General features: G+C 39.6%; 1 protein-coding gene and 1 long non-coding RNA gene across 6 annotated transcripts in view; one reads left to right on the top strand and one right to left on the bottom strand.

The window, feature by feature from the left end:
- LOC134344336 (uncharacterized) overlaps nt 1–4,793 on the bottom strand; it is a 59,558-nt gene extending 54,765 nt beyond the window's left edge. Inside the window, exon 1 of one of the 2 annotated variants that reach the window (XR_010017418.1) lies at nt 4,660–4,793. This is a non-coding gene — a long non-coding RNA (uncharacterized LOC134344336). Of the gene's footprint in view, nt 1–4,469; nt 4,637–4,659 lie in introns of those variants that run through there. The other variant, XR_010017419.1, reaches the window with a different exon arrangement.
- A 47-nt stretch (nt 4,794–4,840) lies between these two features.
- LOC134344332 (tyrosine-protein phosphatase non-receptor type 3-like) overlaps nt 4,841–18,460 on the top strand; it is a 190,360-nt gene continuing 176,740 nt past the window's right edge. For 2 of the 4 annotated variants that reach the window (XR_010017417.1, XM_063043920.1), the window contains exon 1: nt 4,998–5,199. Coding sequence is in view for 2 of the 4 variants with exons in the window: in XM_063043920.1 (XP_062899990.1) it covers nt 5,190–5,199 (10 nt within the window). In the remaining 2 variants the exon portion in view is untranslated. The other 2 variants (XM_063043921.1, XM_063043923.1) reach the window with 2 other exon arrangements.

Genomic DNA, 18,460 nt, shown 5'->3' with positions numbered 1-18,460 from the left:
CCTTATAATCGATACTCGCTTTTAATTGATACCAGGCAATATCATGGAGTACCACTTCTTAACACTCTCCAAAGCCTCCACATTCATCCAAAGCACAACCAAATTTGACCTCACCAAAGTTTAATACAACAGCATCATGACTTCATGATTTTTATAGTAATTCTGACCAATGACTATTTACCTCTTTATATGTTTCTGTTAACTGTATTTTATCTGCAGTGTTTTTATTATCAATAGAGAACAGGATCGATAAAGATTAACTGCCTATCATTTTTTAAAGAATTCTTGGTCTGAATAATAATTGTAAGAGAAATTGCCTGAAATATGGCATTTCCAAAAAACACCACAGTACAACTTCACACCTTGACCAGAGTTCACTGTCAACCAACACTAGAGGTAAGGATTGATGTAATATTGAATAGATGAAAGCACTGACATTTTTAACATACATTAAAATCAAATCTTTGTCAGTTTCAAGCAGATGTTTGAAAGCTAAACAGCCTTCCTGTTTCTTTGAACGAGAACCATAGAATTATTATTCAGAACATTATAGAGTCATACAAAAGTACAGCACAAAAACAGGCCCTTCAGTCACCTAGTCCATGCCGAACCATTTAAACAGCCTATTCCCATTGACCTGCACTGGGACCATAGCCCTCAATAACGAAAACCAATTTCCCCCAGGATCAATAAAGTATGACTATGACTAATATTCCTACCATCTATATACCTATCAAGACTTCTCTGAAATGTTGAAATCAAGCTCACATGAGCCACTTGTGCTGGCAACTCATTCCACATTCTCACAACTCTCTGATTGAAGAAGTTTCTCATGTTCCTATTAAACATTTCACCTTTCACCTGTAACCCACAACCTCTAGTTGTAGTCCCCACCCAACCTCAGTGGAAAAAGCCTGCTGGCATTTACCATATCTATACCCCTCATAATTTTGTATACCTCTATCAAATCTCCTTTCAATCTTCTATGTTCCAAAAAAATGACGCAACAGACTTTCAATACCATAAATCAGTGAGTTGTTTTGTTATGTCTCCCCTCTCGCTGTGAAATGGGGGCGCCTCTTTTTCCCTTATTAGGGAGAGACAGAGACCCTGTGGTATGTCAAATACTGGGTGAACAAGTAGTCTTTGGGGTACTACAAATATGGAAGGGGGGAGTTGGGGGGCCTTTACTGTCGTTCATTCTTTGGGGCACTCCTCTGTTTTTGTAGATGTTTGCGAAGAAAAAGAATTTCTCTGATATTAAATGTACCCATTGAAACCTATTAAATGAAGTACTAACCTATTCAATCTTTCTTTATACTCAGGTCCTCCAGGCATGACAACATCCTTGTAAATTTTCTCTGTACTTTATTTCAACCTTATTTACATCTTTCCTGTGGGTAGATGACCAAAATTGCACACAGTTCTCCAAATTAGGCCTTGCCAACATCTTATACAACTTCAACATTTCATTCTTTATTTGGTACATGGGTGTTGCCAGAAAAGCTAGCACCCATAATTGCCATTCAAAAGGTTGCAATTGAACACCTCTTGAACTGGGCAGTCCTTCTTCTAAAAGTACTCATAAAATGCTATTGGGTAGGGAGTTGCCAGAATCTCACTTGATCACAGTGAAGGAATCACAATACATTTCCAGTTTGAGTGATGATACCAGGTATGATAAAGCTCCATTAATCCATTGCATTAAGGACTTTGGCAGTGTCAGACCAATAGATTTTCTGGACTATCGGATGTACTTTTTTAAAAATACACCATTGCATTTTTAATTCATTTTTTACAAAAAGATGTTACACAATAACATTTAATGGACCCTTCAGCTTAAAAGGAGCATGGAAACTAGGGCCCAGCACGCAGAAGTGAGTGCTGAAGCTGCGGCCCCAGTGGGTGGAAGAGAATATAGGAATTGGAGGCCTGTCGAGCATAAGCAAACTAGGAACCAAGACACCAGTGAGTGGAAAGTGATTGCAGGAATTGCAGCCACAGCTGATGGACGGCGAGCAGGGAAACTGAAGCCCTGATAAATGATGGGAATTGCAAGAACTAAGACTCCAGTGAATCATCAAGGAACAGAAAAGCTGGGCATTCAGTGAGTACTAAGGGAGCAAGAGACCTGGGTTCATGGCCAAGTGGAGATTGCAAACATCGTCTTAGGAGCTGGATTCCAAACCACTGAGATTTCCAAATGGTTATACACCTCATTATCAGGGTTTTTCTATCATTACTACTAGTGTCCTGAAATTAGAATGGCTCAGCCAAAGTGCACTCAGCTCTGTAATGTTTTAATGTCTTGGAATTTTTAATGCCCTGTTATTTTTTGACATCACCAACTTGGCTGAAGCCTGACTTTTGGGAGAATGGGCATCTCAGAGACAAGAATGCAGGGGTTATGGGCTACCTGAAATTGTTATAATTCAGTGATCATACTATTGGATTGTAAACTATCCAGGTGGAAATGAGGTGCTGTTCTTCAAATGGTTGTGTTTTGTCTCGCTCTGGCAGTGGGGAAGGTCAATGACAGACCAGCTGATGTAAAAATGGGAAGTGACATGTGATTGGGAACCCAAGACAGCTATTGCACACAGATGATTTTTATCCCCCACTTGCTACTATCAAGTTTTGTTCCCCTGCCCCAATAAGTTTCATTTGCCCATCAACTTAACTTATTTGGTTCCACTTATCATTTTCCTTATTTATCTGGTTCCACCATCAGCAGCCTCATGTCTCCACTTATCACTTCCCAGGATTTGGCTCTACTGCCACCAACCACCTGGCTCCAACTGCTTTTCTTCTTTCACCTCTTATTTGTTTCTATATGACATACCAGCCACTATCTCCCAACTCTACTTCTTTCCCTCTCCCCCACCTGGCTTTATCTATCCATCATCCCCCTTTTCACCTGGTTCCAACTATTGCCTACCAACACCTACATCACCCCTCCATCTCACCTCTTCTTGGCTGGCTATTTCCCCTTGACACTCTCTGTCTGAATGCTGAGTCTCAACCCAAAACACAGACCATTCCTCTGCTTTCATAGATGATGCTTAATATGCTGAGTCCTCCATAAGTTTATTTGTTTGCTCCAGATGCCCATCATATCTGTTGAACAAGTATGAGCAGGAGTAAAAAGTTATAATCTTAGCTCTGGTGGAATTACTTAATTCAGTTTGATGCAATTTAGCATAAACTTGGCCGTGTCGCAGTTTTTTTTCAGGCTGCCAACACGTTAAGTACATCTAACTGCTCCAAGCATTAGAACAACTTCTTGAACCATGGCATGATTCTTATGGTAGCATGTGGGCTATGTCAGACCATGAGGTTACAGATTATGCTGGAATGTACCTCTGGATATTCAATTTTGAGATTAGGATCTGCTCTGAGTCTAAACTATTTAGTACAATGAAAACACTTCATAGCCTAATGAAAAAGTATCCTTAGTGTCAAAACTGTACAGCAGAGATTTACTAATTCTGTGATGGGTAGATGCATCTGTAAATGGCAGATTAAGGAGGAAATAAGTAGGTTTATGCCTCATCTTAATCCATTTAGCACCTGCTGCATGCTCAATCTGACAACTATGTCCTTCAGATTTTACCAGGTCAGCTAGTGAAATCAAGTGGTGACATGCAAAATAGATTCGTAAACACAAAATACTCTGTAGATGCTGGGGTCAAAGCAACACACACAACACGCTGGAGGAACTCAGCAGGTCAGGCAGCATCTGTGGAAACAAACAGTCAACGTTTCGGGCCAAGACGAAGGATCAGTTTTTAAAAAATATGGTACACAGTAGTATAATAAATTTTCAACTTAACCAGATAAGTTTAAAGGGAGCACAGGTTAAAGGGGCACTGAAACAAGGTTTCATTGGGTTTAAAAGGGAATCCAAACCCTGAACCATCAAGATTTTCAAACATTATGATAGCAAATTAACAGAGATTTGCTAATTTTGCCAACCAGAGACAGTAATGAAGGTTCACCAGCCTGAATCCTGGGATGGTGGAATTGTCAAATGAAAAAAAAATGCATTGAATAGGCCTGTATTCATTAAAGTTCAGAAAAAAAACAAAACAACTACTTGGAATGTACAAAGTTCTTAGAGGGCTTGACAAACAGGGAGCATGTTTCTCTGACACAGTTCTCTAGAGCAAATGATCACTGCCTCAGGTTATCGGGACAGACGTTTCCCTGAGGTCTAATATGATTATGTGCTTTCGATTTGTGTTCATTTCACTGAATATAGCCACTGATATATCAATTACTCAAATGATATGAAAACAGCATAACAGCGTTAAAAATTGCATACTTTATTACTAAACAAGTTGAATGTATGATTTTTAATGTTCTAAATATGTTTAAATATACGTTAAGTATGATACAATTTGGCTCTCGGGAAAAGTTATGAAGAGTTATGCAATTAACACCAAGGAAATGAACGGCAAAATAAATACCTCAATCTGGAAATTCCCGATTTTGGTATGCCGAAGAAAGAACTGAAGCAAGAGCTAAACTCATATCCAATTTGTCATTTACCTCACTCCTATTCGTGAGAGTCTGCTGTGCGCATCACAACATTGCAAACACAGTTTGACAATTACCGTTTATACAGAAGCAACTAGAACGTAAGTTAAGCGCACTCACGGCACACTATCGGGGCAAAGTTTGCTGAAGTCGAGGTGCAACGAAATCGCCTCGCCCCTGCTGTTCCTCGCACCTACAGCGGATTACAGACGCGCCGCATCTCCGCGCGCATGTGCACTCGCGGCCGCCGACCGTTGGGAGGAGCGGCGCGTTCCCGAGTGTTGATGGGAGTGAGGAATTGGGAGAGGCGCGGCGGGAGTGACGTTGCACACCTGCTGCTGAGTCTTGCCATGGGAGTGACCGTCGCGGCATGGTGCGGCTAGAGACGAGGAGCGCCAACACCGGTAGCAGCTGTTAAAGGGGGGGAGCGGCGCCTTGAATGCCAAGGTACGGGGTCTGAGGCTTCCTCAGAAGCAGCTGTCATCGCTGAAGTTTTAATGACGACAAGCTGCTGTTCCTGTACTTTGGGAGTGCGTGGTCAAAGTACAGTCGGGAGGAGGTGAAGGTGGACGCGGTGCGCGCGCAGCATCGTGTTAGCATTTCCAGGGATTGGGAAGGACGAAAAATAGCGATGCAGGTGAAGCGATAACATGAAGGAAGGTGAGAAGCTGTCAGTCTGTGCAAGTCCAGAACACATCCCTACCTGCGTGATCGATCGATATGCCAGTATCTAAGAGGAGCAACATAAATGTAAATTATTCGCAGTTGTAAGCAGCAATTGGGGATTGACAATCTAAATTCGAATCAAATATTAATATTATTTGGTTTAGATCAGTCGTTGTGTGTCATAAGAGGAATGACAGAGAGATTTATCAGTGAGTGGTACAGGAGCAGGCAAATGCAGGGAGCCCTAGAGGAGGTGATGTGCCTAATCTTGTGAGTTGCTTATTTTGGAAAGTACATTCTTTCCTGGCACGAGCAAAGTGAAACCAGAAATGTCTACGAGGTAAACACGGGAATTGCGTTTAAGTTACAAGGTGTATGGAAATGAGTGATTGAGACAACATACTAACAGGATAGTGAAATTATTGTTTACATAGAGAAGTTGATTTTTGGATATTTTGTTAAGTAACAATGGTGAATGTTAAATTTAAAAGGGGTAAATGCAGAACAAGCTAATATGACTTGTATGAAATTCAGTTTGTTTTGGATATCGGCCAGTCGAATATAAATTGGTCTTTCCCAATGGAAAAATGTAAATGAACATTTAAAAATTATTCAAAATATAATTTTCTGAATATACAATATGTCACACCAAAGGTAATATACTTGCCTTTTCCTAGTTCATTCAATTGCAATTCTTGTCTTCTATTGTATCTATCTTCCCTCTGCTTGCCAAAATGGATAATAAGAACCAAGACAACTAATGAAATTAGCATTCTTTTCTGCACTGTGATGTACAGTGTCTTTGTGCTGGGCATGGAGTAAAGTATTCAAATTTGCTCTATAGGGGTGACTGAACTAGATTAGAAGGCAATGAGGGGCATTGGCCATCACCTTTATTAAAGAGGTAGGTTTTAAATATCTCTCTAAAAGAAGAAAGAGAGGTGAAGAAGGAAGTTAATTTCAGATCTTGTAGTTTTGCCAAAATGATGGCATAGTCCTTATAGAAATTCTTAAAGGATCCAAACCAGAAAAGTACAGCTACCTCAGGAAGAGGGTATTTCATTCACTTTTTATTTTGCTGTATATGTTAGAGAAGAAGAGAAATGGATATTGAGGAGTTTGTAAACCAGGAACAAAAGTGATTACGTCAAGTTGTTGTTCAAGAAAACATTAATTTAGGTCAGTGTGAATATTGAAGTAGTAAAATGGATTCAACAGTGGCTGGATGGGAGACGCCAGAGAGTAGTGGTGGATAACTGTGTGTCAGATTGGCGGCTGGTGACTAGTGGTGTGACTCAGGGACTGGGTCCAATGTTGTTTGTCACATACATTAATGATCTGGATGATGGGGTGGTAAATTGGATTGGTAAGTATGCAGATGATATTAAGATAGGTGGCATTGTGGATAATGAAGTCGGTTTTCAAAGTTTGTAGAGAGATTTAGGCCAGTCAGAAGAGTGGGCTGAAAGATGGCAAATGGAGTTTAATGCTGATAAGTGTGAGGTGATACATTTTGGTAGGACTAATCAAAATAGGACATGCATGGTAAGTGGTAGGGTATTGACGAACGCAGTCAATTCAGAACAGAGGGATCTAGGAGTAATGGTGCATAGTTCCCTGAAGGTGGAATCTCATGTGGATAGGGTGGTGAAGAAAGCTTTTGGTATGTTGGCCTTTATAAATCAGAGCATTGAGTATAGGACTTGGGATGCAATGTTGAAATTGTACAAGGCATGGGTAAGGCCAAATTTGGAGTATTGTGTACAGTTCTGGTCACCGAATTATAGGAAAGATGTCAATAAAATAGAGAGTACAGAGAAGATTTAGTAGAATGTTACCTGGGTTTCAGCACCTAAGTTACAGAGAAAGGCTGAACAAGTTGGGTCTTTATTCTTTGGAGCGTAGAAGTTGAGGGGGCACTTGATAGAGGTATTAAAATTATGAGGGAGATAGGTAGAGTTGACGTGGATAGGCTTTTTCCATTGAGAGTGGGGGAGATTCAAACAAGAGGACATGAGTTGAGAGTTAAAGGGCAAAAGTTTAGGGATAACATGAGGGGGAACTACTTTACTCAGAGAGTGGTAGCTGTGTGGAATGAGCTTCCAGCAGAAGTGGTAGAGGCAGGTTCGATATTGTCATTTAAAGTAAAATTGGATAGGTATATGGACAGGAAAGGAGTGGAGAGTTATGGGCTGAGTGCAGGTCAGTAGGACTAGGTGAGACTAAGCGTTTGGCACGGACTAGAAGGGCCAAGATGACCTGTTTCCTTGCTGTAATTGTTATATGGTTATATGAATAAGTTGATCAGTCACCAAAGCCTGGAGTGAGTTTGGAAAAGAGCAACTGAGTTTGAATGATCAGGAATCTAGAAAATTGTGGAAATTGACCAGTTGTGTGCTGAAATAATTGTCCAGGAGTACAAAAAAGCTGAGAATGAGGCTGTCAGTAGTATACAAACTGAGATAAAGGTAGAATAAAGTGATGGGGTAGACGTGAATGCGGGCAATTGATAATGATGCAGCATCGAGGTTGAAAATTTGTTTGATGCAACTTTGAGGTTAAAAGTTTGTTTGAGTCAAATATGACCCCAAAGTGGTAACAATTTGTTTTATCCTCGGAAAGAAATAGAATCAGTCACAAGGAAATAATGGTTTTGGTAGGGACTGAAATCTATGGATTAGATTCTCCGAATGTTTCGACTATCTGCTCGATGTTGAAGTAATTGATTGAAGTAGGAGTCAGATTTCCAATTTTGTTTTACTATAACCATTCAATTTTCCTTGGGTAATTCAACATGTACCCTCCACCTTAATTTACAATTTTAAGGCCTGATTGAGGCACCTTACTTGCCCTTTTCTCCTTTCACTATCTTTGTGCATTTTCTTGGGAGACAGCCACACCGACTTCCTTGACACCCTATTTTCTGACTGGGTTGTGTGAAAAGATTTAACAATCATTGCTGATTTCACCCTTCCAGACTTCTATATTTTGCTTCAAAATGTGATTCTTGAAATGAATCACCCTACAGCTATCCATAGTGTCATGCATATTGTTCTTTAAAAATGAGATGATAGCTTTCATTAAAACTTTGCTGATAGATAGCTCTTATTTTACATCTAAACCCTGTACATTGGTGGTTCCTATAACTGTGACAGGGCATTTCTTTAAAAGTCTCATATAATGGGAATCCTTTTTTTAAGAGTCTTATTTGTTTAAAACAATTGGCCTCAAGTTGAGTTTATTCCCCCCTTTGCCTTAAAGAGCTCTGTATTGATTACTTCACACACCCGTCTCTGATTTTGCTGCCTTCCTGTTTTTTCTAAACATTTTGTATAATTTCTCCTCTTACCATGCCATTTTTATTTTCCTACTGTCTCTTTGCTCTTATGATTTGTGATACTTGGAAGCACTTTGTAACCAGAGAATAAAGATACAGTGCCTTGTAAAAGTATTTAACCCCAACCGTTTACTCACATAAATGAGTACTGGAACCAGGGATTTTGATCAATTTAACCGAGAATTTTTGTTTGTGAATCACATGCTCCTTTTTTTTCAACAGTAGAGCGCGAAAAGCAGGGAAATTGTAAAGCATGAAAATTAAAAACTCAAACTTGAAATGTCAGCAGTTCAAACATATTCATCTCATTTTGCTCAGTTGAACCATCTCTCACAGCTGTTACAGCCAGTCATCGTTTTGAATAAGCCTCTATTAGCTTTGCACAATGTGGTGGAGCAAGACTTGCCTATTCTCCTTGCAAAATTGTTCCAGCTGTACTAAGTTAGTTGGGGAACGGTAGACAGCCAACGACGTTTTGCCAGGGATGTTTGATCAGATTAAGGTCAGGACTCTGTCTGTGCCATTCAAGGACATCAATTTCCCTCATTTGAAGCCACTCCATGGTTGTTTTGACAATGTGCTCTGGGTTATTGTACTGCAGAAAGACAAATTTCCTCCTCAGTTTAAGCTTTCTGGCAGAGGCTAGCAAGTTTTTATCCAGGACTCTCTGTATTTAACAGCATTCAACTTCCTATCAATCCTGACCAGATTTCCAATCCCTGCTGCTGAAAAGCATCTCCATAACATGTTGCTACCTCCACCATACTTTACAGTAGGGATGGTGTTACCTGGCTGATATGTGGTATCAAATTTACGCCACACATACCACTTAGTGTTGAGGCCAAAAAGTTCCACTTTAGTCTCATCAGACCACATGACCTTCTTCCACATTTTTACAGTATCTTCTAAGTGATGGTTTGCCAAGAATTTATGGGCAAGGATCTACTTCTGTTTATCCTGGGCTTTTTCCTTGCCACTTTTCCCTAAATACCCTTTTTGTGCAGTCTTAGCGATTGTGGAGCTATGAACCTAATCTCCACTTGCACCCACTGTCTTCTGCAGCTCACCCAGAGTGATTGTTGGCATCACAGTAGCCTCTCTCACAAGTGTTATTCTTCTCTGGCGACTAAGTTTAGAGGGCTGGCCTGATCTATGCAGTGTGGCTGTGGTTTCATTTTTCCCCCCACTTTTTTATGATGGACTACAGTGAGATCTGAGGTATGTTCAGTGCCTTTGATATGGTCTTGTACCCTTCCCCAGATCCGTGCTTCTCTATTATAATTTCCCTGACTAGCCTTCAATGCTCTTTTGTCTTCATTTTGGTTTGGTCTGTTGAAAATCTACCATACTGTTGGACCTTATAGAGCCGAAGGGTTATGACTTCATTGAAAACAGGTGATCGACCAGTTTTCTACATCAACAAATTGGGTGAGTTGGTAAAGCAATACCTGTATATTACACCCTGGAAAGTTAGTGTAGTAATAACAAAAGGGGAGGAATGCTTTTTCAGCTTCACAATTGTAGTTTTTAATTTTTAATAAATTATTGGCAGGATTTGGAATTTTTATTTTGATTTGACATGACGCACAATATTTTGTAGATTAGCTCAAAAATCCTCCATTATATTTTTGAAATTAGAAAGTGAGACAGTAAAATGGGAAAGTAGTTGTGGAGGCTGAGTACTTTTTCAAGGCACTGCATATCCCTCCCACCTCCTGTTTTCTTTGTCCATCTTGATATATCTCCTTGAGCATGATTTCCATGCCTCTTCCAATGTCATTTCTTTGTCTCAAATTTAGAGCCAAATTTTCATGTTTTCACCAAATTTGTGTTAAAAGAATTTTTATTTTTTCTTGGGTTATCTCTTTCGAAAAAGTGGATTACTCAAAACATTTGGAGGAAGTTGTTTAGAGAAATGGAAGAATTGCTATTACTCACCCTCACTTGATTCCATTTGCATTCTCTATCTTCTTTAAAGGTTTTCTTTATATATTGCTGATTTTGTTTAAATGCATTATGCTTTTCTGCATCTCTGTTAGTATTTATCAGACTTGGAATTGGTCTGTATTTTCTTAATGCTCTGATGCCTTGTGAACCAAAGAGGTTATTTTGAATATTTAGTATTAGTTGTAAATTTGAGTGATCAGTTTTTTGGTATATACTTCACTATTTAAAGTGTATTACCTTTTAAATAGCATTCAATATTTACTAAAAATATACGCAACAATATATTTCCTCAGTTCAGTGCTCCTATTCTTAGTTCCTGGAGTGTGACATAAACCTGTACTTGGGTAAAAGAAGAAGAACAGCCCTTAACTCGGCAGTGGAGTTATCGGGGCACCATCATGACGGTGTTTCCATAGCAAGCTGTTCTTGTTTTTACGAGGCCGAGTTGCTAGCTCGATGCTCAACCTGACTTGGATTCGAACTCGGGAACCTTCGCTCCAGAGTCTGGCGCTGATATTGTTGCGCCACCAAGCAGGACCGTACTTGGGCAAGAATGCCATCATTTGATCAGAAATAACACAACTAGGATTAGTCAACTTAAATGCATGTGTTTAAGGTCATCTTTAGTAAATTTGCTGCAGAAAGATTTACAAATACAGTGGATTCCGGCTAATTGGGATCAGTACATTTTGGCCCAATTAAATGGCTACCCAATTAGGCATTGTTTCGTGGAAATAGTTTCAAAAGAGACAAGCTGCTGTTTAACTAACAAATTATTTATTTAAATGAAATGCAGAGCAAATTAGAACACTACCAATATTGCTGAAGTACTATAAAACAGTGCATTTATGATGGAGGAATTCATACGGTGTATGTTTCCATTGACTGTAATGAACAGTGCAGATAATGAACTGCTTTCATTGCCTTTCTGCATGAAGTAGTGTCAAAAATCATTGCTTTTTAATTCTGCATTGGGTGGCCCAAATGAATAGCATAACACAAGCATACTCAACTTATGCTTTTTTAAAAACTGTCCTCTTAGCACGGCGTAGTATGTAACGGCCACACATACATGCAACTGATGCTAGTCAGAAACTGTTGCATCCTCCAAATCTTCATTTTTATTGTAACTTTAAAGATGATTGTTGTTGCCTTCGAATTCTTTGTAGTTCCTTACTTGATGTAGTGAAATCGTTTTATTTTCACTCCCAGCTATTTCTTGCATCTCCAAGCCTGAATGCTTGAAACCACAATGAGCAAAACAGTTCAGAATAGTCTACTGCTTTTTTCCCCACCAACTATTAATGACAAATATCACTGCTTTTTGAATACAAATGCATGCTCCTGATCCTATTTAGTAACTGTTCGCTCTAAGCACAATGTAGTATCTAATGGCCACACGTGCATGAGACTGATGCCAGTTAAAAACTGTTCAATGAGTCGCCAGTCCCATTTAAGTGGCAAAGTGTCCCAAATAAACAAAATATATCAGAATCAGGTTTAAAATCACTGGCGTATGTCATGAAATTTGTTGACATTGCGGCAGTAGTACAATGCAATACATAATAATAGCATCTGGGACAGTGTTTTGTGTACAGATGAGACAAGGTTGAACTTTTTGGCAGAAATGCACACTGCTATGTTTGGAGGAAAACAAGCAGTGCACACCAACACCAAAACCTCATCCCAACTGTGAAGCATGGTGGAAGGAGCATCATGGTTTGGAGCTGCTTTGCTGCCTCAGGGCCTGGACAGCTTGCAATGGTTGAGGGAACAATGAATACAAAATTGTATCAAAAGACATTTTACAGAATATCAGGGTAATGGCCTGTCACCTGAAGTTTAGTAGAAGTTGGATAATGCAACAAGACATTGATCAGAAACGTAAGTAAGTCAACAACAGAATGGTTTAAAAAGAAGAAAGTTTGTGTCTTGGAATGGCCAAGTCAGAGTCCAGCTCTTAACCCAATTGAGATGTTGTGGTACAACCTGAAGAGGGCTGTTCATGCAAGGTATCCCAGAAATATTGATAAATTTAAACAGTTTTGTATGAAGGAATGATTTTAAATTCCTCCTCACTGCTGTGCAAGTCTGATCAGCAACTAAAGGAAGTGTTTGGTGGTGGTTCTTGCTGCTTAACGAAGCAGTTATTAAATGCAAGGGTTCACATACTTTATCCAGCCTGAACTGTGAATGATTAAACAATGTGTTCAAAAAAGGCATGAAAAGTACAGTTGTCTGTGTGTTATTAGTTCAGGCAGATAGTGTTTGTCTATTATCGTGACTGAGATTAAGCTCAGACCTCATCTTACGAGTAATTAATGCAGAAAACTAGGTAATTACAAAGGGTTCACAAACTTTTTCTTGCAACTTTATCTTATAGATGCGAACCAAGCTAAACACGAAATACTTTACATTACATATACAGCTTGTGTGAAGCTCACAGAGTGACAGTCCAGAGTCAGAGTACTGTCTAATGTGATGGAGCTTAGCTGGGTCCTCCACAGACTATCGATGTTGAATAACCATTCCCAGCTGTGTCTATTACTGGGTTCCTGTGCTGCAATTGGCTTCATATCCGCCATTGATTTCAAACAGCCGCCCATTCCACAGCAACAATGATGAAGGGAGGAGGTTGTCTTATGTAATATTTTTTATAATTCTGTGCATGAAACAAGTCCCTTTAATTTTCAGTTTGTTGTGATTGAACTTTGCTTATTTCTTGATCAACATACTGTTAGGCTGCATATGTTCACTCTGCTGATGAATCCACTCTCTCACTACACAGTCAAGATCTTCATTTTTCACTTTATGCAGTGTTTTTCTATTTTTCATTAACTTCTGTTCATATGTGAAGAGGCTAGAGAAATAGCAATGGGTAACTGCTGGTGTTTATTTAAATTCCTTCTCTTTTGTCACACCTTAAAAATTCTGCACTGAAGTAAAATGCTGAGGTATGCACTTAAGTAGTGTGACTTGTTGAGTCCAGTTTTGGTTTATTCATTTAAATTGATAACTGTTGTACAATACACCCAATTTCAGAGACCGAAAGTTAGCCTAGTTTATTCATTGTTTAATTTGTTCCAGATGAAGGCTTTAGTGTGGCGAACATTATTGAACTGGACGAAACAAAGGAGCAAAATATTGATCATTAGGCAAGAATTTGTTGCCAGCAGCTTAATACCAATGAAGATACTGACAGCGATGTCATCCAAGGGAAACTTGCTATTAACTTTTGGGGAAATTTTGGCATCTCAGTTAAGCAATGTTCCCTGGCTTTGCCAACTGCTAAAACTGTCAAAAAATTCATCTTTCTGGCACTCAGATACTCAGAAACATTCATTGAAATGTCCAATTTATTATCAAAGTGATAAATTTATTATTAAATTACTTACATGTCACTATATAATCTCAGGGTTGTATATGGTGGCATAACTTAGTTTGAACTTTGAAATTTGATAACCAAAATGGTAACTACTTTTTCTGAAAATTGTTTAAAATGCATCCACTCAACAGTATAAAATATAGGAAGCAAGCAAGGAGAATGCTGGGGCCAAGGCAGAGAATTGGATGAACAACATTTGAGGTACCAGAAGACTGGAAGATACTGTAGCTAATATCGGCCTTTATTTTAGAAGGATGGCAGGGACAAGCCAGGAAACCATAAATCAGTGATGGGAATGTTACTGAAAGAGCTTCCGAAAGTCACGACTTAGCTGCAAGGGCTGATTGGGACAGTTAATATGGCTTTGTGCAGAGGCAGTTTTTCTTTATAAATGTGACTGACATTTTTTTTTAGAAGGGGTGACCAAGTGTATTGATATGGGCAGGGTAGTAGACATTGCCTATGTAGACTTGAGCAAAGCCCTTGACGAGGTCTCATATTGTAGTCTGGTCTAGAAGATCAGATTGTATGGTATCAAGGGAGAATTAGCCAACTGGATACATAATTGGCTTGGTGGAGAGAACAAAGAATGGAAATGGAGGCTGAATTTTTAGATTGGCGGCTTTTAACCAGCAAAGCGCTGTAGGGATCAGTGCTGGGTTCTTTATCATGCATGTTAATAATTTGGACGAGCATGTGTGTGGCATGATTAGCCAATTTGTAGATTACACTAAAATTGGTGGTGTAGTGGGCAGTGAATAAGAGAATATTGATCAACTGGGTAAGTGGGCAAAGTATTAGCAGATAAAATCGAACACAGTGAATAGCAAGGCCTTAGGAGCGAAGTTGAAAAGAGAGACCTAGGGGTATATACAGTATACCTATTTCTTTGAAAGTGGCAACACAGGTGGACAGGTTAGTGAAGTTGACTTGTGGAACAACTTCTTTCCCTTCACCATCAGATTTCTGAATAGTCCTTGAACATTCACTTCTTATTTGTCTTTTGCACTGTTTGTTTTTGTAACTTATAATCATTTTTAAGTCTTGCACTTTAGTGCTGCTTAAAATCAACAAATTTCATGAATTATGTCAGTGATAATAAAGCTGATTCAAATCCTGGTATCTGTAATGAGATAGTGGAGGCAGAGAAAGTAACAATATTTATCAGGCATCTGAATAGATATTTGAATGAGCAAGGCATATAGGGATATACAGTTAATGCAGGCAAGTGAGATTAGTATTAATAGGCATGATGGTCAACTTGGGCCCAGTGCTCAACAGGCCTGTTTCAACACTATAGAGCTCTATAATTCTATTGTGTTGTTTTACTGTTTTGAGGCAAGTGGCTGTAACTTCAGAAAAAGCAGTATTTGTACAGTATTTTATTTCCTGAACAGTTATGCCAATTCTGCAGCTCTCATCTCTGGCCATGTTTGATCTTGCAACATAACATAATAGGACAATGTAAGAAATAAAAGCACAAGTAGGTTGACTGTCTCCCCTGCCCCTACCATCCCATGCTTGAGCAGTAAGATAGTGGCTGACCTTTACCTCAGTGTTTTGTTTTGCTGCTGGTGTGACCATGAGTGTTTGACAAGTGGGAGGCTTTTCAAAAGGCCACATCAAGAATCAAGAGCATGTATCTCTTAAGCTGAAGGGTAGGCATACCAAGTTCAGGGAATTCATGGAACTGTGGCTGATAAGAGAAATCAAGGCTCTGGTAAGGAAAAGGAGGAAGAGTACATTGCATTTAGGCAGCTGGGTGTAAATGAGTTTCTTGACAAATATACTAAAAGAGATTATGAGGAGTATTCAACAAGCAGTGTTGAAGATAATTCTCAGTGGTTCTTCTAACAGGTCTCACAGGTCAGTCTGATCTGGAAGGTTGGGTTGCATGGGATTCATGGGGACTTAGCGAGGTGAATTCAGAATCAGGTTTATTACCATTGACATATAGAACATAGAACAGTACAGAGCAGAATAGGCCCTTTGGGCCATGATATTATGCTAACCTTTTATCCTACTCTAATATCCATCTATCCCTTCCCTCCCACAGAGCCCTCCATTTTTCATTCATCCTTGTGCCTATCTAGCAGGGTCTTCAGTGTTCCTAATGTACCTGCCTTAGCTGCCATTCTGGCAACGTGTTTCACACACCTAATAATCTCTGTGTAGTTTAAAAAAAAAAGAACTGCATCTAACATCACCCCGAAACTTGAATCATCTTGAAATTATGCCCCCTCGTATCAGACATTTCCGCTTTGGGAATGACTGTGGCTCTCTGTTCTATCTATGCTTCTTATCATCCTGTCTGCCTCTTTTTATCTTGTTTACCTCTATTAAGTAACCCCTTGTCCTCATTTGTTTCAAAGAGAATAGCCTTCGCTCACTCAACCTATCCATAAGACCATAAGACACTGGAGCAGAGATAGGCCATTCGATCTCTCGAGTTTGCTATGCCATTCAATTATCTCAATCCCATTCTCCTGCCTTTTACCCTTAAAAATTGACACCCTTATTAATCAAGAACCATTCACCCTCCACTTTAAATATACCCAGTGACTTGGCTTTCGCAGCCACCTGTAGCAAGGAATTCAAGAGATTTACCCTCCTCTGGTTAAGGGAATTTCTCCTCACCTCTGTTCTAATGGATTTCTTTCTTTTCTGAGGTTGTGCCATCTGGTCCGAGATTCTGATCCTTGATTATTATCTTGACAACTTGGTCTCAAGAGTCTAGTGATTTATCTTTGTCAACAAATTCTTTTGAAAACCACTAAGTATTTCAACTCTCAATATTTAAAATATACTTTATACTTTATTGTCGCCAAACAATTGATACTAGAATCATCACAGCGATATTTGATTCTGCGCTTCCCGCTCCCTGGATTACAAATCAATAGTAAATATTAAAAATTTGAATTATAAATCATAAATAGAAAATAGAAAAATGGAAAGTAAGGTAGTGCAAAAGAACCCGAGAGGCAGGTCTGGATATTTGGAGGGCACGGCCCAGATCTGGGTCTGGATCCGTTCAGCAGTCTTATCACAGTTGGAAAGGAGCTGTTCCCAAATCTGACCATACCCAAATATGCCACCTTTTTGTTCTCTACCAGTGGATTATCTCAAATTTTTCACATTTCCCAACACCAACCATTTATGCTGGTTGTTTGGATAGGTTTGTTGAACTATATCCTTTCAGCCACACTCCTTATCATATCTTTCAATTGTGAAATTTATTGTTTTGTGGCTAGACAAAAAATACGTTGTTACCATAAATAACATAAAAGACGGATAGCAAGGTAGTGATCACAGACTGCTCAGAAATCTAATAGCAGAGGGAGAAAATTGTTCCTGAAATGTTGGGTGTAGGCCTTCAGGCTCCTATACTTCCTCCCTGATGGCAGTGGTGTGAACAGGACATGACCTGGATGGTGATTTTCTTTAATGATGGATGCCACCTTCTATAGGCACTGCCTTTTGAAAATGTCCTCAATAGTGGAAAAGATTAAGCTGGCTGAGTTTGAAACCCTTTGTAGCCTCTTGTGATCCTCTGTATTGGAGCCTCCACATCAGGTGGAGATGCAACCAGTCAGAATGCTAGAAATTCGGAAGAGTCTTGCTAGCATACCATACTTCCTCAAACTCCTAATGAAGTTTTGCCCCTGGCATGCTTTGTCTGTGATTGCTTCAATGTGTTGAACCCAAAGAAAGATACTCTAAAATGTTTATGCCCAGGAACTTGAAGCTGGACAGCCTTTCCTTCACTGATCCTTCAATGAGGACTGGCATGTGTTCTAATAATGTCTCCCTGAAGTCTACAGTCAATTCCTTGGTCTTGCTGACATTGAATGCAAGATTTTTGTTGTGACATCACTCAACCAGCCAACATGTATCACTCCTGTATTCCTTCTCTTTGCCATCTGAGATTTTACCAACAATGGTGTCATTGGTGATTTTATTGATGGTGTTTGAGTTGTATATAGCCACAATCTGGAGTGTAGGTAAAGTAGAGCAATGGACTAAGCACACATCCTTGTGCACATGTGTTGATCATCAGCAAGGAGGAGGTGGTATTCTCAATCTACACTGTGGTCTCCCAATGAGGAAGTCAAGGATCCAGTTGCAGGGGGAGGTACAGAGGCCCAGGTATTGAAGCTTGTTAATTAGTACTGAGGGCATGATGGTGTTGAATGTTGAGCTGTAATGATAAACAGCAGTCTGACGCATGTATTGCTGTTGTCCAGGTGCTCCAGAGCTGAGTGGAGTCAGTGAGATTGTGTCGACTAAGACATATTTGGTAGTAAGCAAATTGCAACAGGTTCAGGTCTTTGCTCAGGTAGGAGTTAATTACCAACCTCTCATAGCAGTTCATCACAGCAGATGTGAGTTCTACTAATGTGTGATAGTTATTGAAGCAGTGCATTCTTCTCTTGGGCACCAGCATGATTGCTGTTCTTTTGATGCAGGTAGGAATCACCAACCGCAGCAATGGGAGCTTCATGATGTCCTTGAACACTCCAGCTGGGTGGTAGGCACAGGTTTTCAGTACCCTGCCAGATGCATCATTGGGTGCTGATGATCGAGAG

The sequence above is a fragment of the Mobula hypostoma genome, chromosome 3 (genome assembly GCF_963921235.1).
Source record: "Mobula hypostoma chromosome 3, sMobHyp1.1, whole genome shotgun sequence".
NCBI classification, from domain to species: Eukaryota; Metazoa; Chordata; class Chondrichthyes; order Myliobatiformes; family Myliobatidae; genus Mobula; species Mobula hypostoma.
Note: the sequence above shows the minus strand (reverse complement) of the source record. Positions and strands in the feature narration are given on the sequence as shown.